Source organism: Podarcis gaigeae (assembly GCF_964106915.1).
Source record: "Podarcis gaigeae genome assembly, chromosome: 12".
Lineage (NCBI taxonomy): Eukaryota > Metazoa > Chordata > Lepidosauria > Squamata > Lacertidae > Podarcis > Podarcis gaigeae.
Window position 1 is genome coordinate 53,176,668 of NC_139688.1, and position 20,209 is coordinate 53,196,876.

Consider the following 20,209-nt stretch of genomic DNA (forward strand, 5'->3'; position numbering starts at 1 on the left):
ACTTTCCTTCTAATGGGATTATTTCACACAGAGGGGATAGCTCAGTCACTGAACTTGTGGAAATTCTGGTGATATAATATACACGGCAGTCACAATATCATTTGCTTTAGGACATTGCAAAAAATGCGAAAATCTTTGTTTTAGCCATTCTTTGTAATTGGCAAGCAGTTTAGATATTTTTAGATGCCAATGTCCATGGTAGATGCATTTCCGTGATGAGACCTCAATGGCCTGCCTCTTGTTTAAATCAAATGAGAGGTTGGAGAATTCTGGACTGTGCTTTTTCAGCTAGATTACACCTTTGAGCAGAGAGAAAATGTGGAGCAGGGAGAGAGAAGTGGGAAATATTGAACTTTCATTCTTTTACATAGCATTTATGAAAAGTTTTGTGTCAGCATCATGTGGGTAGGTTCTTTTTTAATATTATTTTTCATTAGATTTCCCCCAAAATTAACACATTTACTTCACATACGATATATTACTCACTTACATTATTCTTTTTGACTTGCTACCCCTCCCACGCTGATGTTTTCATTCTTAACCATAATTGCTGCATTATACTTGTTACAACTCCCTAACTCCATCCTAACATCATTTTTATGTTTTTTCCTGTCGCTCGTGTCTCAAATCCTGCACACAATTTCCTATCGCTAAAATATCTTGATAGATAGTCCCCCAAAGGCCTCCAGTCTTCCATAAACAGTTCATCATTCTGATCTCTTAGTTTTACAGTCAATTTTGCCATTTCAGCACAATCCGTCCTTTTTAATTCTTCTGCTGGAGTCTCTTCCATCTTTCCATTTCTGCGCATATAAGATTCTGGCTGCGGTTGTTGAGTACATAAAAAGATTAGTTGGCTTCTTCGAAACTTCCGTCCTAATTATCCCTAGCAAAAAAAAAAAGGGCTTTTTTGGAATCACCAATTTAAACGTCTTTTTAAATTCACAATGGATGGAGGTAGCTTCTTTTTCCTATTCACATATTTGTTTTCGCTGGTGGTGTGAGAGAGGAAATCAACCATGCCAACTTGAACAAAATATTTTTTTTGGGGGGGGGTGAAGGAGGGCAGATAAACCCCGCCCCATATAATCAATCACATGACACACACTATTTTAATAGCAATAACCAGGGCCTTTATTTCCCCAGCCGGAATTTTCCGGAACTCAGTTCTGGCAACTGTCAGGTGGGGACCATTGCCTTTCTAAGAGGGAGGTGCTCATGGTGAGTTCTGGCACCTCCTTTGCTAGAAAAATAGGCACACGTTTAAAGAAGATTGGAAAATGTTTATTGGATAAATGGGTGAAAATTATATGCATTTGAAAACGCTGGTAGCATTAAGATAAATTCAACAGTGCAAATAAGCTCTGATTCTGGTGACCATGGAATACTGAATGGTTTATGTAAAATATACAGGAATGTATGGTATGCCATTTTAAAAAGCAGAGACATCACCTTGTCTAAACTAAGGTCCGTATAGCTAAAGCTATGGTTTTCCCAGTAGTGATGTATGGAAGTGAGAGCTGGACCATAAAGAAGGCTGATCGCCGAAGAATTGATGCTTTTGAATTATGGTGCTGGAGGAGACTCTTGAGAGTCCCATGGACTGCAAGAAGATCAAACGCATCCATTCTTAAGGAAATTAGCCCTGAGTGCTCATTGGAAGGACAGATCGTGAAGCTGAGGCTCCAATACTTTGGCCACCTCATGAGAAGAGAAGACTCCCTGGAAAAGACCCTGATGTTGGGAAAGATGGAGGGCACAAGGAGAAGGGGACGACAGAGAACGAGATGGTTGGACAATGTTCTTGAAGCTACCAGCTTGAGTTTGACCAAACTGCAGGAGACAGTGGAAGACAGAAGCACCTGGCGTGCTCTGATCCATGGGGTCGGACAGGACTAAACGACTAAACAACAACAACAATAACAACAACGGTATGCCAATCAAACCAAGGAAAGAGAAGGAGGGAAGTCAATGATTTAATCAGTGGCGCAGCGTGGGGGGTGCAGGGGGGGCCGGCCACACCGGGCGCAACATCTGGGGGTTAGGGTTAGGGGGCGCAAATCCACGGGTTAGGGCAGTGGCGTAGCATGTGTTGTCAGCACCCGGGGCAAGGCAAGTAATTTGCGCCCCCTAACCCGTGGATTTGCGCCCAGATGTTGCGCCCAGTGCGGCCGGGCCCCCCTGCACCCCCACACTACGCCACTGGGTTAGGGAGCGCAAATCCACGGGTTAGGGGGTGCAAATTACTTGTCTTGCGCCGGGTGCTGACAACCCACGCTATGCCACTGGATTTAAGGTTGTTTAAATGAATAATTTAAAATGTAAATTAGTAAAGTATTTTCGGTGCTTTTTTTTCTAAAAAAATGTTTAGGGGTACTCTCATTTTGACTCAAGAAAACCACCATTTTATAGTTCCAACTATAAAATGAATACAGTAAATGGACAAAAGTACAAAGATTCACAAAATGTTCAGGAGTATGCGTCCCCCTGCGTCCCCCCAGAAAAACAGCACTGATGTATTTTTATTCATTTACTTGGTTTGGGGGGCAGCTGCCCTCTGCCCCCCCCCCCCGCTACCCCTCGGCCCCTATGAGTTGGTTCCTATGCCCCGACCCCCTAATCTCTCTCTCGAAGCCAACTTTCTTATTTTTTCCTAATTTCTCCTCAGGCGCGGAAGAGCGCGAGAGGCGTCGCCAGAGGGCGCTGCGCCTCCGGCGGGGAGACGGCTGGCTCCGCCGCGCGCGCGCGCGTGCCTGCGATTGGCGCCCGGCGGCGGCGGCGCTCAAAAGCCCCTCGCTTGCTCCGGGACGCGGCCAGAAGAGCCCGCGCGCTCCAGCTCCAGCGTCCTGCCGCCGCCCTTGCAAACTCCCGCGGGGAACTGCCTGCCTGCCGCCCGGGGACTCGCCTCTGTATGGTCTTGGCTTGCAGGCGCTGCGTGGATGCGCCAAGCCGAGCGCTGCTGGCTGCTCCGCCCTTCCGCTCTCGGGCCCGGGTCGCGGGGCTCCTGCTGCTGCTGCCGGTCCTCCTCTTCTTCTTCTCCGGCAGGGAGAGCAGGCGGCGCCCGACGGAGCTGGGCGGCCGGATCCTGGCTTGCAAGAGGCGCGCATTCTCCGCCGAAGAATGGCTGCTGCGTCCCGCGGGGCGCGCAAGCGGGGCGCGTGTCAAGTGCTGGTGGCGACGCTGTGCGTGGCGCTGGTCTACTCCTATAACCTCGACCTGGACCACCCGGTGATTTTCCAAGGACCCAACAACTCTTTCTTCGGCTACTCCGTGCTGGAGCATTACTATGACAATACGCGATGGTGAGTAAGGGGAGAGGGGTGGGGACCCCTCTTCTGGTCCAGCTTTGCTTCTTCCAGAATCATAGGGACCCAAGGGTCATCCAGTCCAACTCTCTGCAATACTGGAATCTTTTTTTGGTCCAATGTGGGGATCGAACCTGCAACCCCAGAGATCAAGAGTCTCATGCTCTGCCAACTGAGCTAAAGCTGATTTCCGATCTTCTAAGACCCACTCAACCTCCTGAAGACTCTTCTCCCCCTTTCTTTCTCTGTTGTTGTTGTTTAGTTGTGTCCGACTCTTCGTGACCCCCTGGACCAGAGCACGCCAGGCACTCCTGTCTTCCACTGCCTCCCACAGTTTGGTCAAACTCATGCTGGTAGCTTTGAGAACACTGTCCAACCATCTCGTCCTCTGTCATCCCCTTCTCCTTGTGCCCTCCATCTTTCCCAGCATCAGGGTCTTTTCCAGGGAGTCTTCTCTTCTCATGAGGTGGCCAAAGTATTGGAGCCTCAGCTTCAGGATCTGTCCTTCCAGTGAGCACTCAGGGCTGATTTCCTTCAGAATGGATGTGTGGGACTCTCAAGAGTCTCCTCCAGCACCATAATTCAAAAGCATCAATTCTTCGGTGATCAGCCTTCTTTGTGGTCCAGCTCTCACTTCCATACATCACTATTTCTTTCTTTATGATTCTGTGAAATAGGCACATTTTTCTTTCTCTAAAAGTGCCTATTTCATAGAATCATAGAGTTGGAAGAGACCCAAAGGTCATCTAGTCCAACCCCCTGCAATGCAGGAATCTCAGCCGAAACATTCATGACAGTTGACCATCCACCCTCTGCTTAAACCCCTCCAAGGAAGGAGAGGCCACAACCTCCCGTGGGAGACCTGCTCCACTGTCAAACAGCTCTTACCTTTTGGCTCTCTGACAGACTTACCCCTTCTTGCCCCTTGCCCTCTAGAACTGTGTATGCTGAAAGCCTGCTTTGTGATAAGAAAGCGGCACTCTGCGTGTGCTCAGAGGCTTAGAATTGTGGATTGGAGGGCATCCTTGAAGGCCACCTAGTCAACCCCCCTGGACCATGCAGACAATCCAGTGCTTGGGTATCCCCAACAGATGGTTGCCCAGTGAGGGTGAGCCTGTGCCATTCTTGACCCTTGCAGTCAAGAATTAAGGATTTTCTCTTAACGTCCAGATTCTGCCTCCTCCCACAGCTGAAACCCATTAGCTCTAGTCTTGCCCTCGAGGGCAGCAGAGAGCAAATCTTTGCTCTCTTCTGTGTGGCAGCCCTTCAAGTAACCGAAAAGTATGTTTCTCCATCACACACAGAAACTCGCCTCCAAGCTAAGCCTGCCTTGTTCCTTGCTCTTACTAAATCGCACGTTTCAGGGCCAGATCTTGACGATGGGAGCCCTCACTGAAATTAAATTTGGGTTGTCTTAAGTGGTATTGATTGGATGAAATTTTAAAATGCCAGCAATCGTCTATCATGAAAATGGGAGGGAGGGTTAAAGCGAAACTCCCCAAAGTCTGCCTTCTTCCCTCCTCCCACTCATGTGATGGGGAGAGAGTGCACTGTTGAGCTGAGTTATTAGTTATGACAATTAGTTATGAGAGAAATTGATTCCTTTTCCTAGTATCCACTCCAGGATCCTACAACAGCAGGGTTGTGTTTGTGGATGGGGGAGCAATTTCTTATGTTTGTATACATTTTAAAAATCTTTTTCCTAGTTTGGGGTGAGGAAGAGGGCCACTTCCCCCCTACCATGCAAAGAAGCATTGATTCTTAAATGGCCTGCTGGGAATGGTCACTGGTAGGGCTAGAATCTTATTAGGAGCTGTGTGATGCCATCGGGTCGACTTTGGGGCAGAAATCCAGGGTCTGTCTCAGCAAAATGAGCAGACTCCAGATGCAGCAGGGCTAGCTTTCTACATTTTGAAGTGAGAGATGTAAGGCGCAACTGCTATCTAAAGAGCCCCTCTCCCCAATAAGACCATTAAGCTCAGAGTCTAAAATTGAGAAAGCCAGTGTAGTATTGTTAGGCTCCAGCTCCCATCAGCCTCAACCAGCATAGTCTATGTTATGGATGATGGGCGTTGTAGTCCGACAACATGTGGATGACACCACATTGACTACCCTTCACTAAAATGGCCTAACTGCACCACTAATATGGTGTGTGCATGTGTGCAATATCTGTGTTTGCGTGTGTGTGCGTGTGTGTGCATGTGTTATCAAGCAGAGGATGACAAGGACAATGAAACATGCTTGATGTGAGTTTACCCTTGAGTGAGGATTGGACCCGACTGTTGGATTTTGACCACAGACAAAGAGATCTGTGGCAGGGCCCCATGTGGACCCCTGATGTACGTTGTACTTTAAGAAAGATGACAGAAAGTGTTTCTTCAAAGTCTCTAGTTGTAAGGATGCTTGGGCAATGTGGTAGTTTGGCCAAAGAAATGGAGGTGTTTCGTTTCCTGCAAGTTCTCTGAAGGGACATTGGATATGGTGGTGGTGGTGATCTTAGTACCAAATACCTTGCTCTGCTTTCCTTTGGACCATAACAGTGAGGCAACATCTTTAAGTAGTTTTAGGTACCAGGCAAATACTTTTCTCTCCCCTCCCCCGGCTTTTGGCTCTTAATTTGAAGGGTATTGTCGGCTTTCTTAGTGGGGTGGAACCTTTTGGTTTAGCTGTGCTTTTATCCTTTTATTTGTGCTGCTGTGCTTTTAAGGTTTTTGTTGTTGTTTATAATTGGTATTAATGCAAGTTGCTCCTGGTTACTTCATAAGAAAAGAGGCTTAATAAATACAACAGTAGCAACTGGGAGTCCAAGATTATGTCCTTTAAAGCTCTGGGCGAAGAGGCGAGTGGCCCCTTCCACTTGTCAAAGTGGCCTGTAGAGGGATAGACATGGTTGGAACTGTCTCCCCCAGGTAGAGCCCCACCCTGGTATTAAGTGTTGAGGGGTGCTTTGAAAGCACGGTTATCCATGATAGGATGTTCACACATGCAAGGCAGCCTTTGACGCTAGTCATCAAACACTCAGGTGTGAGTCCAGACTAGCAGCTCTTGACACAACAGTCATCATCATCATCATCATCTCTCAGAGGATCTGGGGTTGAAGTTCATGGCTTCTTGGCAGGATATTGTTACGTTAATGTGCAAAGATGACAGGGAAATATTTCTTTCTGACCAGCATTTCCATAAGGACCAATTATAGTCCTGGTTTTCTCTTAAAGTGGTAAACCTGTATTTTAGTTGTGCCTCTTCAAGTCACAGATGGGGGCTTGCACATGGAGGAGTATTCTCTCATGAAAAAAGAAATCATACACCTAAAAAAGTAGCACTTGAGTGAGAAGGAATAGACTAGAATCCCTCCATCTGAGATCTAGCTGTCTATGTGGAGGAAGTGTTTTTCTTGTACGACGGAAGCGTTTTTCTTGTACGACGCTCCATCATCTGCAGACGGAGCCATCTCAATGAAAACTGGACTTGAGACTGATTGTTTTAGGTCAGGGCCTTGCAGCCCTCCAGATGTAACTTGACTACAGCTCCCATCGTTTCTGATCATTGGCTTTGCTGACTGGGGAGGGAGGGGGTTGGATTCCATTCAGAGAAGCACCCCTGCATTAGTTCAACTTCACATGACAATCTTAATGGTGGTGATGGAGTTTTGTGGCAGCTGGACGCTAAGAGAGGTCCTGGTGCCACAGCAAACCATTTCTAAATAGCACCCCACTTCAGATGATATGCGCGGTGGAGCCAGCAAAAAACTATTTGTGCCGGGTCAACTTCAGTCTGCAAAAGCCGGAGCTTAATTTTAGCTAGGGCATGTCCCTGAAACCCATTTTCTGTATTCAGATCTGGAAGATGTGAATTAGTGGTTGTCAACACTGAGCAACAAGGGTGAGGATCTCACACTTAACAATTAAGGAACAGATTGGGGCCAAGAGTCATGGTTTGAGTTACGGCATTTCTATATTTGAAAGAAAGGAGACAACTGGCAAAAGTGTGGAAAGTTCCACACTTTCTGCAGATGTCAAGCACAACGACAGAGCACTTAGAGTGAGAACCGTATCTTTCCCATCTTCATGTGGGCTTCAGCCCCCTAGGTTAGTGAATCAAATATAGGGGAGAGAGAGAGAGAGAGAGAGAGAGAGAGAGAGAGATTTAAGGAGCAACAGATGAATTGATAACTTACAGCCAGCAACTTTTTCCACTTGTCAGTTTCTGGGAGTCTGAGAGTTTTCATTCATTTACATTTCTGTGCACTACACCCGTTAATCCGAAAGCTTTAGGGGGTCAGCTAGTGCAATTCCAAATTACTGCATGAAGAGAACATTGTCTGTCCTGGATTCTAATGCCTCTTGCCAAGGGCTTGTAGATGAAACAGTTGAAGAGGTACATTTGTGCGTCTCATATATAGAATTGACTTTGACATATCAGTCTGTCCTGGATAACCAAAGTCTACCCTTGGCAATGCTCCCTTTCTCTCTACATGTGAATTGCTCCCTAGCAAATATGTTCTCTTTTGCAGCCATGGAGTTGACATTTAAAATCCAGCTTCAGTGATTTATTTTGTGTTGCAGAAAAGCTGCTTCTCTTGCTGTGGTTCAGGGATAGCACTAGAGTTGTTAAGCCTCCAGTATGACTGAGGTCACTTGGTTTGTACTTGGTATTTAAAGTAATTTTGCTCCATCCTGGATGTGGTACAGTGGAACAAGCGCGGACTATTCCTGGAAACTGCAAATTACTACATAATATTTAGAAGTAATGCTTTAGAAACAACAGCAGAAGAAGCCATGATTCTTATGGTAGTTAGTGCCTTATAGCCCTTTATTAGTTTTCCATTGTTTACAAAGTAACATCTGCTTTTCTGGACTTTTTTGGGGGGGGGTGGGGAGTGATAATTTTCACTTATTTTCTCTACCAGTAGCTCTTCAGATTTTATTTTATTTTTTAAAAAGTGGGAGGGTGGAGCAAATGGTTATAAAGATCCTGTTTCTTAATCCTTTCACATTTTATAGGTGTTGGGACCTCACCAGGGTAACAGCTCACATGCTCTTTGAAACTGATTTCTGCAGTTAAGTGCAAGTACTCCTGGAAGATGTTCAACCTGCATTCTGAGATGACATTTACAATTTAATTTGGTAATGGGCTCATGAATTGTTTATGGTTGTGTTAAGCCAAAACCCATGCCAACCATTAATGTCAATGAAGTCATCGTGACCCAACCATTGCTAAACAGTGGTACCTCGGATTACATACGCTTCAGGTTACATACGCTTCAGGTTACAGACTCTGCTAACCCAGGAATATTACCTCGGGTTAAGAACTTTGCTTCAGGATGAGAACAGAAATTGTGCTCCGGCGGTGCGGCGGCAGCAGGAGGCCCCATTAGCTAAAGTGGTGCTTCAGGTTAAGAACAGTTTCAGGTTAAGAACAGACCTCCAGAACGAATTAATTACTTTACCCGAGGTACCACTGTATCTCACACAATGTCTGCTTTAAAACTTAAGATTTGCTCTAGGAGTAACTTCCTGCTTCTACACTAGTGGCAAGGAACTGAATCTAACTGCTAGGCCGGATCCTTTTCGCCTTCACCCCATTGGCCAACTTTGAGAGATGGTTAAGAGAGACCGCTCACAATGAGGCGACCTGTTTTCCTTTTGCTCGTGTGGTTGAAATTAGAGCGCTGTGGGCACAGCAGTTTGCTAGTATTGATGATCAGTGATCGGTGGGGCTTTCAAAGCACATCACTTTTCAAGAGGTAATAGCCAGCTGACCATGGGCACCTGCGACCAGCTGAATGCCAACACTTGCAAAGAGCTGCACTACCAACGAAATATGAGCATGTTTAAGGGTGTTGTGTAGAAGTTCAAACAGCAACTGAGCCAGAAGAGCAAACTGTCTCCCACACATTGTGGATGTTTGAGTGCGTATTTACTGAGACCTTTCTCGGGCACCATTTTAAGTACGAACACTGGTGCCCATGGACAACCCCTGGAACAAATTCTGCTGAGACTTGAAACCCAGCTTTGTAGTTATTCTGTAATCGTGGTGATCCCCAATAACTGAGAGCAAGAGTCACGAATCCCTCTTGAAAACAGACACAGAAGAGTAGCTTGGCAATGGGAGTTGGCCTTAGTAAGCTTGCAGAGATGGATTCCAAATGTCAAGCTAATGAGCTGCTGCCACACATGGTCCAGTGTTTTTGTTCGCAATGACAATTTGGACTCGGTGGCTAATGGAGCATGTAGGCACCTGTCTCTCGCACTTGCAGCAGTGCTTGTGCTTTGTTTGGTTGCCTTCGTTCTCTGCAATTTCTCAGGAACGAGTGGAGAGCCCATCATCTTGACAGCAGATGCTCTCAATATGAAATACGATAGGTCCGGTTGCGCCGGATGGGAATAATTCGAGCAGCCTTAACAACTTCCAGTGAGGTTGGGGAGAGTAAATTCATTTCATACTGCTCATGTTTTAAATGGTTAAAGAGCTGGATGTGGCCTTCTAAAAACAACTGTTGGCATACAAGGCCATAATGGGAGAAGGAGGTAAATATTTCAAGTGATGATTTTTTAAAAAAATACTTCTTTCTACTTTGGAGCGGGGTGCGTGCAAATGCTCTTTCCATGTTTATTGGGGGTGGGGGGGAGGCTCTGTGAAAAAGTAGCTGTCTGGTTTGGATGGCTCTAAATTCACCTGGAGCCGTTTGAATGAAGGCAGGGGCAAGTGTTCACAATGCTTGCTTGTATCTCATTCCAATAGATGGGACTCTTATTTCTCAAAATGCTGGCCTTGGAACTGTGGCACATTGTGGTATCAATAAATGCATTCAGTCTGGAACCAGGCCCTAAAATGAATTGCCATCGTTCTCTTTGATTTGAAAGTGCTTTTGCACTTTTCCTGCCTGTCAGCTTTCCAGAGGAGTGTTTACTGACGGGAGGGGGGGGGGGAGTTTCTCAAATAATATTGAGAAGCAAATTGAAAGGGCTTATTTTAATTTGGACTGGGGACAGGGGAATAGAAATTACATTTTCGAATGTTGAGTTGTCTCTAACACACAATACACATTTCTTAGTGCAGAAAATGCAAAGCTAAAAATGACTTGTTGGTTCACGCTGACCCTGACTCATGTGTGAAAAACTAGTATGGCAGTAAAAAACTGTTATAAATATGATTATTGTTCCTGTTCATGGCATTACCTTTAGACTGTAAACAACAACAACAACCCAACTAGATTCTGTTAGATTTTTCATATTTCTCCAGGCATCAGTTCTAGGGCAAGTCAAATGGATACGTCATTCTGGATGTACAATTTATGACATACAGTATTCTTAAAATAACCTTTCTCAGTATTAAGGACAGGTGCACCCCACACATTTAAAACACACCCAGCACACCTTTAAACATACAACCTCTCCCCAGAATCTTGGGAACTGTAGAATATTAAGGATGCTTAGAATTTTAGTTCTGTGAGGAAGAAACTACAGGCCCCCTGGATTCTTTGAGGGAAGTTACATGCTTTTGGTGTGTTTTGGATATGTGTTTATCTGCCATTGTTCTAACTATAGAGCCCAAAACTCATACCATTCTGAAGGGGTCTGCAATCATTCAAACCAGGTGTTAATGCGCCCCTGTGCATAGAACATAAGACAAACTCTTCTGGATCAGACCAAAGCCTATCTAGTCTGGCATCCTCTTTCTCACAGTGGCTAAACCCAACCTAGGAAAGTCACAAAGAGGTATGAGGTTTAGTTCTCCTATTAGGGGAAGGGCTGTTCCTCAGCGGTGAAGCTTCTGATCCATCTGTTTATTTAAAATGATATTGATATGCTACTATTTCATAAAAAAAATCAAAGTGGTGCCTCACTGACACTTCAAATATGTGTTTTTAATGTCCCAGAGCTCCAAGTGGTACCAGACGGCAGGCTCTAGCTGCCATTTTAATTTCCTACCATGTCCTTCCATAACATCACCCTGAGGCATTGTGGGAAACTCAAGCGTCTGCTAGACCCAGCTGCCTGGTGCTGCTCAGAGCACTGCTCAGAATTTCTTGGTTTCTGCCATCACCAGGATCCACCAATGGAGCCCCACCCCAATGGAGCTCCACCCTTTGCTCAGGGCGTCTTCAAACCTGGAGCCAGCCCCAACCCCATGATAGGTAATTCTTCAAGCAAATGATGCACTGTCTGAGTATATCTTTTTTTCTTCATTGTGAATCTCTTATTTCACTGGGTGACTCCAAGTCATGATGGAAAAGTAAAAGGTAAAGGTAAAGGTAGCCCTGCCCGTACGGGCCAGTCTTGACAGACTCTGGGGTTGTGCACCCATCTCACTCAAGAGGCCAGGGGCCAGCGCTGTCCGCAGACACTTCCGGGTCACGTGGCCAGCGTGACATCGCTGCTCTGGCGAGCCAGAGCCGCACACGGAAATGCCGTTTACCTTCCCGCTGGTAAGCGGTCCCTATTTATCTACTTGCACCCGGAGGTGCTTTCGAACTGCTAGGTTGGCAGGCGCTGGGACCGAGCAGTGGGAGCGCACCCCGCCGCAGGGATTCGAACCGCCGACCTTTCGATCGGCAAGTCCTAGGCGCTGAGGCTTTAACCCACAGCGCCACCTGCGTCCGATGGAAAAGTAGGAGGGTTTAAAAAAGAAAGGGTTTCCTCAGAATTTCATTCATGCTTTTTATCAATATCCACCGTGTATCATTTCAGAGAAAAAACATGTGCTTTTTACAGGTAGGAATGGCACTGGCCTTAATTTCTGTTTTCTGTACCTTTTCCACTTTGACAATATCTGCTTTGAGATGAGACAAACCAGAGCAGTATAGATAGTTTTCAACAGGAAGAACTGTCTTCTGGACTTCCAGATGTTGTTGGACTCAACTCACATCAGCCTCAGCCAGTATGGCCAATGTTTTAGGGATGATGGCAGTGGAGTCCAAGCAACAGCTAGGATTGCAGGTTAGTCTTCAATATAAGTGTGTGTTATCTTTCCATTACTGGCTTCCCGAGTTAGGGAGCAGACAGCTGCTGCTTGTACTGTGGACAGGACACAGCTTTCTCTTACGCCAAAGAGAAAGTCGAGAACAAATTGAAATCCTGGGGCCTGCTTCCAAATAAGCTATATAGCACAGTAAAAACAAACAAACCTCTCTCCAGCGCTGTGAGACCCTATTGCTGTCATTATACACATTATATAAACGAACTGCAAGTAAGAGCTAGAAAAGATTAACCATCTGAAAGCCTATTCTAAATTCCACAGGGGAAATTTTTCACCTATGTGGGTTGTAATAGAAACGGTCTAAAACCTGCATATGTGAAATAAATTATTGTACACTTTTGGCTGGGTTCATGCATCACAGTAAGCCATGGATTATGGCTTACTACTAACACACAGGTGGCCACAGATTTAGTTCTCACTAGCTGTGGTCTAAACCACCGAGCCTAGGGCTTGCCGATCGGAATGTTGGCGGTTCGAATCCCCGCGACGGGGTGAGCTCCCGTTGCTTGGTCCCAGCTCCTGCCAACCTAGCAGTTTGAAAGCACATCAAAGTGCAAGTAGATAAATAGGTACTGCTCCGGTGGGAAGGTAAACGGTGTTTCCATGTGCTGCTCTGGTTTTGCCAGATGCGGCTTAGTCATGCTGCCATGGAAAAACTGTCCGTGGACAAAGGTCTGCTACCTCAGCCAGTAAAGCGAGATGAGTGCTGCAACCCCAGAGTCGTTTGCGACTGGACTTAACTGTCCAGGATCCCTTACCTTTACCTAGCAGCGAACCATGACTCCTGGTTCACTGTTATGCCCATACTGGGAATTGCAAACAAGGCCTGATGTAAAGTGATGTTTTGTTCATGGCTTATCAACTTTTGGATCCTCTTCTGTCACTCTCACTGGATACATAAGTGGCCTTCTATTGACTTTGGCTGTTGGCTCAGTTGCAACACTATCTCGACAGGAATAGTGTTGCAACAGTTGTTTCTAGGTTAGATTACTGAAGTGTGCTATACGTGGGCTTCCCCTGAAGACGGTTTGGAACCTACAGCTTGTGCAGAATTCAGTGGCCAGATGAATATATTTACTAATATTGTCATTTGCTATATTGATGGCATTGGCAATGAAGCCCACTAGCTCCAGCATGCAAAATTCATCCCATTTGCTTTGTGGTATGTTAGTTTTTGTGCATACTGTATGTGTTTACATGTGTGTCATGATTCAAACCCCCCCCCCAACTACTCAAATATTTAAATTGCAGAGGGTAGGGGCTAAAGCCTGAAGAATGGTCATCCTGGTGTATATATGTAAACCCTTGTAAAATTTGATAAAGGATACTCTTCCCCAGACAGGCAGAATAGAGATAATGATTTATTCTTGCTCTGTGGAGATATATCCTTCCCCCCACCCCTAGAAAATTGGCGTGGAAGTCATGCTAGTGTTCAAACTTGAAATGTAGAATTGCTTTTTGTGTGTCTACACCTGCTTCCTTCTGGTATTTTGGTATCCAAGGCAGATTTTGCAGTACAGTGGTACCTCGGGTTACATATCCTTCAGGTTACATAGCTTCAGGTTACAGACTCTGCTAACCCAGAAATAGTGCTTCAGGTTAAGAACTTTGCTTCAGGGTGAGAACAGAAATTGTGCTCCAGCAGCACGGCAGAAGTGGGAGGCCCCATTAGCTAAAGTGGTGCTTCAGGTTAAGAACAGTTTCAGGTTAAGAACGGATCTCTGGAATGAATTAAGTACTTAACCCGAGGTACCACTGTATAACATACGGTACTTTGCATGTTTATTCCTCCCTGCACAGAAAGCAAGGTGGTGTATTGAGCTGGTGTTTTCACTTGAAACGCAACATTGTGCCCCAAACACATGCACCAGGTTTAATTTCTTTATCTCATTGTTCAATAGAGACGTTGTATTTCAGAGAATGCCAGCCAGGTAAATGAAACTGAAGCCTTCACTTAATCCGGCCATTAAAAGTAAGTTAGTTCACTGCAATGCGGTTGGCTATTTTTAAGCAATTCTATCTCAGCGGTTTATTGCCGTCCAGGTAACAAAGCAGCATTTGAGCTATGGTGGTCTAATCGCTTTCTGGCACCACTGTGGGCAGATGCACATGCTTGGCACCCCACTGGGCCCTCCATTCATCACTCCTTAAAGTGCTGCACTTCCTGCAGTCTTGGCTTCCAAAGCTGTTTATCCTGAGGGCTTCTCAGCAAGAAAGGGACAGGAGGTGCGTGTAAGACAGGTACCAAGCAGAGAGGAAGAGGTCATAGGCAGACGAGTTAAATTGAAATTGCTGTGTTGGCTTCTTCACTAGCTGAGCCAGTCCTGATGGAAATGGCGTTTTCTTTTCCTCTTGAAACGGAGGGGTGTGCACCTTCTTATCCTCTAGGTATGAAAATTGAGGTGTTGACTGTGTCAGGGGCAAGCTATGTTCCTTGCAGCCCGTCACGCGCGATAGCTGTCAGCAGGCCGTGGGGCGTGCGTACACGATGTTGGCATGCCCTGTGGCATGCGTACATGATGTTGGCATGCCCCGTGGCGTGTTCTCGCCATGCCCCATGGCATGCTGACATCACACACGCATGCCGCGGAGCCTGCTGACGTCACTCGCGCATGCCATGGGGTGTGCTGATGTGTCTGGTGGATACCGAGTGGCATGTGGACATGATGCAAGCACGCCCCACGGCATGCGTGCACAGCCGCCACGGAACTTTGAGGGGGCCCAGGCCGCCCATTGATTTTTTTGGGGGGGGGGCTGGACCCCCGTTCTCCCCTAGATGGCGCACCCGCATGGAGTTGCCAACTAGACTCCGACTCGCTTAGCTTCAGCAAGGCTACTGCATTGTAGGCCTTCGGACCACGCTCCCAGGTGTGAGCAGTAGCAGCTTTTGTGTTGGAGCCACCCTGCCGGTATTAGGTTACAGATGGTAACCTAATTCAACATCAACTTTGTTGGACTGGTCCTGTTGTGCGGATGCCTGATGATCGCCTTCCAAAGCAAGTACAGTGGTGCCCCGCAAGACGAACGCCTCGCAAGACGGAAAACCCGCTAGACGAAAGGGTTTTCCGTTTTGGAGGCGCTTCGCAAAACAAATTTCCCTATAGGCTTGCTTCGGAAGACGAAAATGTCTTGCGAGTTCCTGCAGGGTTTTTTCCCTCCCCCCCCTTTCCTAAGCCCTAAGCCGCTTATCAGCTGATCCGCTAAAAGCTGCTAAACCGCTAATAGCTCTAATCTGCTAAGCTGTCAATGGGCTTGCTTTGCAAGACGAAAAAACCGCTATATGAAGAGCCTCACGGAACGGATTAATTTTGTCTTGTGAGGCACCACTGTACTCTATTCTGAACTGAAAAATGGAAAGTGTAACGCTGGTGGTCAACAAAAGATGTTTAAAGACTGTCTCAAGGCAAATCTAAAAAAATGTAGTATAAACACTGACAACTGGGAAACACTGGCCTGCGAGCACTCCAACTGGAGAACAGCCTTGACCAAAGGTGTCATGGGCTTTGAAGACACTCGAACTCAGATCTCAAGTGAGAAACGCGCTAAGAGGAAGGCACGCTTGGCAAATCCACACTGTGATAAACTCCTGCCCGGAAACCAATGTGGAAGGACGTGTGGATCCAGAATTGACCTCCACGGTCACTTACGGACTCATTGTTAAAACCATGTTTATGGAAGACAATCTTACTTAGCTACGAGTGATTGCCAAAAAAGAAGAAGACAGATGGTAGATTAGATTGCAGGTGATAGAATCTTAGAACCATAGAGTTGGAAGGCTCATCTAGTTCAGCCCAAAACTGTGACCTTGCCGTTTTCAGCAGCACACTCTAACCAACTGATCTGGCTGAACTACAACTCCCATTTCCCCTTACCTCTGAGTATGCTGGCTGGTGGGGTGATGGGAGTTGGAGTCCAGCAACATCTGGAGGGCATCACACCAGCTATCCCAAGGGAAAGCTCTTTTCTCTTGTTTCTCTCTGCTTGAATTTTTGCACTGGATGTTGCTGCTGCTGCTGCGAATTCCAAATCTGTAACCAAATGCTGACTCAAATGCTTGAGGAATTTGTAACTGTAAAAGGTTTTTTCCCCCTATCTGGCTTTATTTTACATACTTTCCCATGCAGTTAGTCACAGAGATTCCAGTGAAAGGCTAACTTCTTGCAGTTAATTGTGGTTACAACAAAGCTTGTGAAAATAAATAATTTTCTTAAACAGAACTCTGACCACCTTGTGACCTGGTCTGTTACATGCAAGATTACCATGTAAAATCCTTCTCATCTTGGCCTATGGCTGAAGGATCTTGTTTTACCATTAAGCTGTGTAATTTAAACTTAAAGTTGATTACAGGGGTGGGGAGATTTAGATTTGTTGCACAGATACCTGACAAAGGATGCAGTGGAATTTTTTTTTTTTAAATGTGCTTAACAATGGAATCCTACCCCCAAAGAATAGCACTGTTTTCCTGTTCAATGGGTTGGATATGGACTTAATCACCTTTCGAGTATACCCATTGGAATTTGAGTTAGACACTTTTGTTCTGAAAAAGCTGGAGATCTCTTACCTTGTAGCAGAATTTAAAAACACACAGATGAGATTATAGCCATGCATGTTCAACCACAATATAATTTGATATTTGATAATTGGATTATATTATAATATATGCTCTGATGTGTGATTGGATCAATCAAAGGAACTTATTGAATTCAGCAAAATTATGTAAATAAGCTTTCTAAAAACGTTAAGACATGAGTAACTTAACTCTCAAGGGATGTGGGTGGCGCTGTGGGTTAAACCACAGAGCCTAGGACTTGCTGATCAGAAGGTTGGCGGTTCGAATCCCCGTGATGGGGTGAGCTCCTGTTGCTCGGTCCCTGCTCCTGCCAACCTAGCAAGTAGATAAATAGGTACCGCTCCGGCGGGAAGGTAAACGGCATTTCCGTGCACTGCTCTGGTTCGCCAGAAGCGGCTTAGTCATGTTGGCCACATGACCCGGAAGCTGTAAAGCGAGATGAGTGCCGCAACCCCAGAGTCGGTCACAACTGGACCTAATGGTTCGGGGTCCCTTTACCTAACTTAACTCCCATTTATTTCAGTGGGTCTGTGTGGGTGACTAAGTCTGCATCCAATTCATTTGCAGGGGGTAGCCAATGTTACACCCTCTAGATGTCATTGTATTCAACATCCACCATCCCTAGCCATTGGGTATGTTGGCTGGGGCTTATTTGAGTTAGGAGTCCAGTGATACCTGGAATTCATCACGTTGGCTCTCATGTGAATTGACATAGAAGTGTTGCATCCCTGCGATATCAAATACCTCTCATAAGGCGTCTCTTATTGTGCAGCTGCCTCTGGCACCCTCTCCTGTAAATGACACACCTTTTCCAACTGAGAGTAAGTCAGATGCTAAGCCAGCTCCAACTCCACCTGTGTCTCCATGGCGACACCTGTGTGAACAAACTTCACAGGCCCAATGCACCCAAAGGAGTGCCCCCTTTGTTTGTCCAGTCCAGGGACTCTGGCCACTGACAGCTTCAAAGGGAAGATGCAGGGTGTGTGTCGCTAGTTGGGTTAGTGTCTTCACTTGTGATTAGTCATGCATTTACACCTCCCTTGTTGGTGCTGACCTTTAAAGCCCTAAACGGCCTTGGTCCAGTATACCTGAAGGAGCGTCTCCTCCCCCATCGTTCTGCCCGGACACTGAGGTCCAGCTCCGAGGGCCTTCTGGCGGTTCCCTCACTGCGAGAGGCCAAGTTACAGGGAACCAGGCAGAGGGCCTTCTCGGTAGTGGCGCCCGCCTTGTGGAACGCCCTCCCATCAGATGTCAAAGAGATAAACAACTACCTGACATTCAGAAGACATCTGAAGGCAGCCCTACTCAGGGAAGTTTTTAATATGTGACATTTTAGTGTATTTTTCATCTTTGTTGGAAGCTGCCCAGAGTGGCTGGGGAAACCCAGCCAGATGGGCGGGGTACAAATAAATAATAATAATAATAATAATAATAATAATAATAATAATAATAATAATAATAATTATTATTATTATTGTACCTGCTATACCTTGTAACCAGAGCCTTGTCTACATACTGATCTGATTTGCGCATGAAAGACTTTGGGAGTTCTTTGTCCAGCCTTGAGGGCCAGGAAAGCCCCTGAAATGACGAAACACAGGGAATGTTTGCTACCTCATCCTTTGTATGAACAAGAAAGAGAGCGTTTGCTTTTCTCTCTATCAAACTTTGGGATGTATAAATAACATATAATTATGTTGGTAAAAACTGGTTTATTTATATAGTTATAGATATTTATTTACATGAGGTATCAGGCATTTACCCAGAAAAATAACTCTCACACTGAGGTTTCCTCTGCAGCTTCAACATTGACTCACTTCACTGAAGCCAGAAAAACTGTGCTAAGATATTTAAAACAAACTTTAAAGGAGAAAAGGCTACATTAACAGTTTGATTTCTCTTGAGTTTCAGAGGAGAAGCTGCCAAATCACAGGCTTTTTGACAGGGGCTACCTTCTAAAGAGTCATGTTTTCACAAGTGAGAACAATTAGTGGCCCAGTTACCTAAATTACAGAAAACTACAAAGCCAACAAACATTGAGAAGCAAACACAAGGGAGTCTGAAATAGCAGCTCTCAATACAAATGCCACTGAGAGACGGGCAAGCTTGGATAAAAAATGCCAATCATTTCCTCTTTAATGTACACCATGAAGTAGCATCATTCATATAAATTTATTGACATTATTGAAAAAGAAAACTTTGATGGCAATATTACCAGCGTATGGGCTCACAATTTAAATTGTAAGTGGTTGGTAAGGAAACTATTTCCATGACTTGTTACAGCTAAATACGGTTATGTATTAGCCTTGGCTACTTTAAAGGGATCTAAACACACTTTTCACCACTGGGGAGAGAAGAGATCTCTTAGTGGCCAATTGGAAAAGAAGGAAGCTAGTCTGTAAAACTAAGGAAAAGCTATATAAGACAAATAAATGTGTAGAGCTTGAGACATTCATATGCTCATATAGAGGACTGTTACATGTTGAGACTGTAATTTGAATTTATTATTATCATGTTTCTCAGCACACCACTAGTTGTAATGAGACAGCTAACCTCCCTTAAAAGGTAAAGGGACCCCTGACCGTTAGGTCCAGTCGCAGATGACTCTGGGGTTGTGTGCTCATCTCGCTCTATAGCCCAAGGGAGCCTGTGTTTGTCCGCAGACAGTTTCCAGGTCATGTGGCCAGCATGACTAAGCTGCTTCTGGTGAACCAGAGCAGCGCACGGAAACGCCGTTTACCTTCCTGCCAGAATGGTACCTATTTTTCTACTCGCACATTGCATGCTTTCGAACTGGTAGATGGGCAGAAGTTGGGCTCGAACAACAGGAGCTCACCCCGTCGTGGGGATTCAAACTGCTGAACTTCCGATCAGCAAGCCCTAGGCTCTGTGGTTTAGACCACAGGGCCACCCGCGTCCTCCCTTAAGGAACTGCAATTCTCAGAGTTCCTAGGGATAGGGAATGGCCAGTCAACTAGTTTTGGAGTGTAATATAAATAGGCATTGAGTTCCCCATACAGTGGTACCTCGGATTACAGACGCTTCAGGTTACAGACGCTTCAGGTTACAGACTCCGCTAACCCAGAAATAGTACCTTGGGTTAAGAACTTTGCTTCAGGATGAGAACAGAAATTGTGTGGCGGCGGCGCGGCGGCAGCGGGAAGCCCCATTAGCTAAAGTAGTACCTCAGGTTAAGAACAGTTTCAGGTTAAGAACGGACCTACAGAACGAATTAAGTTCTTAACCCGAGGTACCACTGTATAAGATAGGCTGACACTTTGTAAAATGCTTTTCAGGTTGAATGTAAGCAACTGAAAATTTCTCCTCAGATATGTTTTATATGTGCCTTCTG

General features: G+C 45.6%; 1 protein-coding gene and 1 long non-coding RNA gene across 2 annotated transcripts in view; both read left to right on the forward strand.

The window, feature by feature from the left end:
- The first annotated feature begins 2,234 nt into the window (after positions 1 to 2,234).
- The window catches only part of LOC310828716, a 232,064-nt gene continuing 214,089 nt past the window's right edge, over positions 2,235 to 20,209 (forward strand). The window contains exon 1 of the long non-coding RNA XR_014557085.1: positions 2,235 to 2,296. This is a non-coding gene — a long non-coding RNA (uncharacterized lncRNA). The remainder of the gene's footprint in view (positions 2,297 to 20,209) is intronic.
- The window catches only part of ITGA9 (integrin subunit alpha 9), a 231,444-nt gene continuing 214,089 nt past the window's right edge, over positions 2,855 to 20,209 (forward strand). Inside the window, exon 1 of the mRNA XM_083706263.1 lies at positions 2,855 to 3,302. Coding sequence (XP_083562389.1) covers positions 3,121 to 3,302 — 182 coding nt within the window. The 5' untranslated portion in view covers positions 2,855 to 3,120. The remainder of the gene's footprint in view (positions 3,303 to 20,209) is intronic.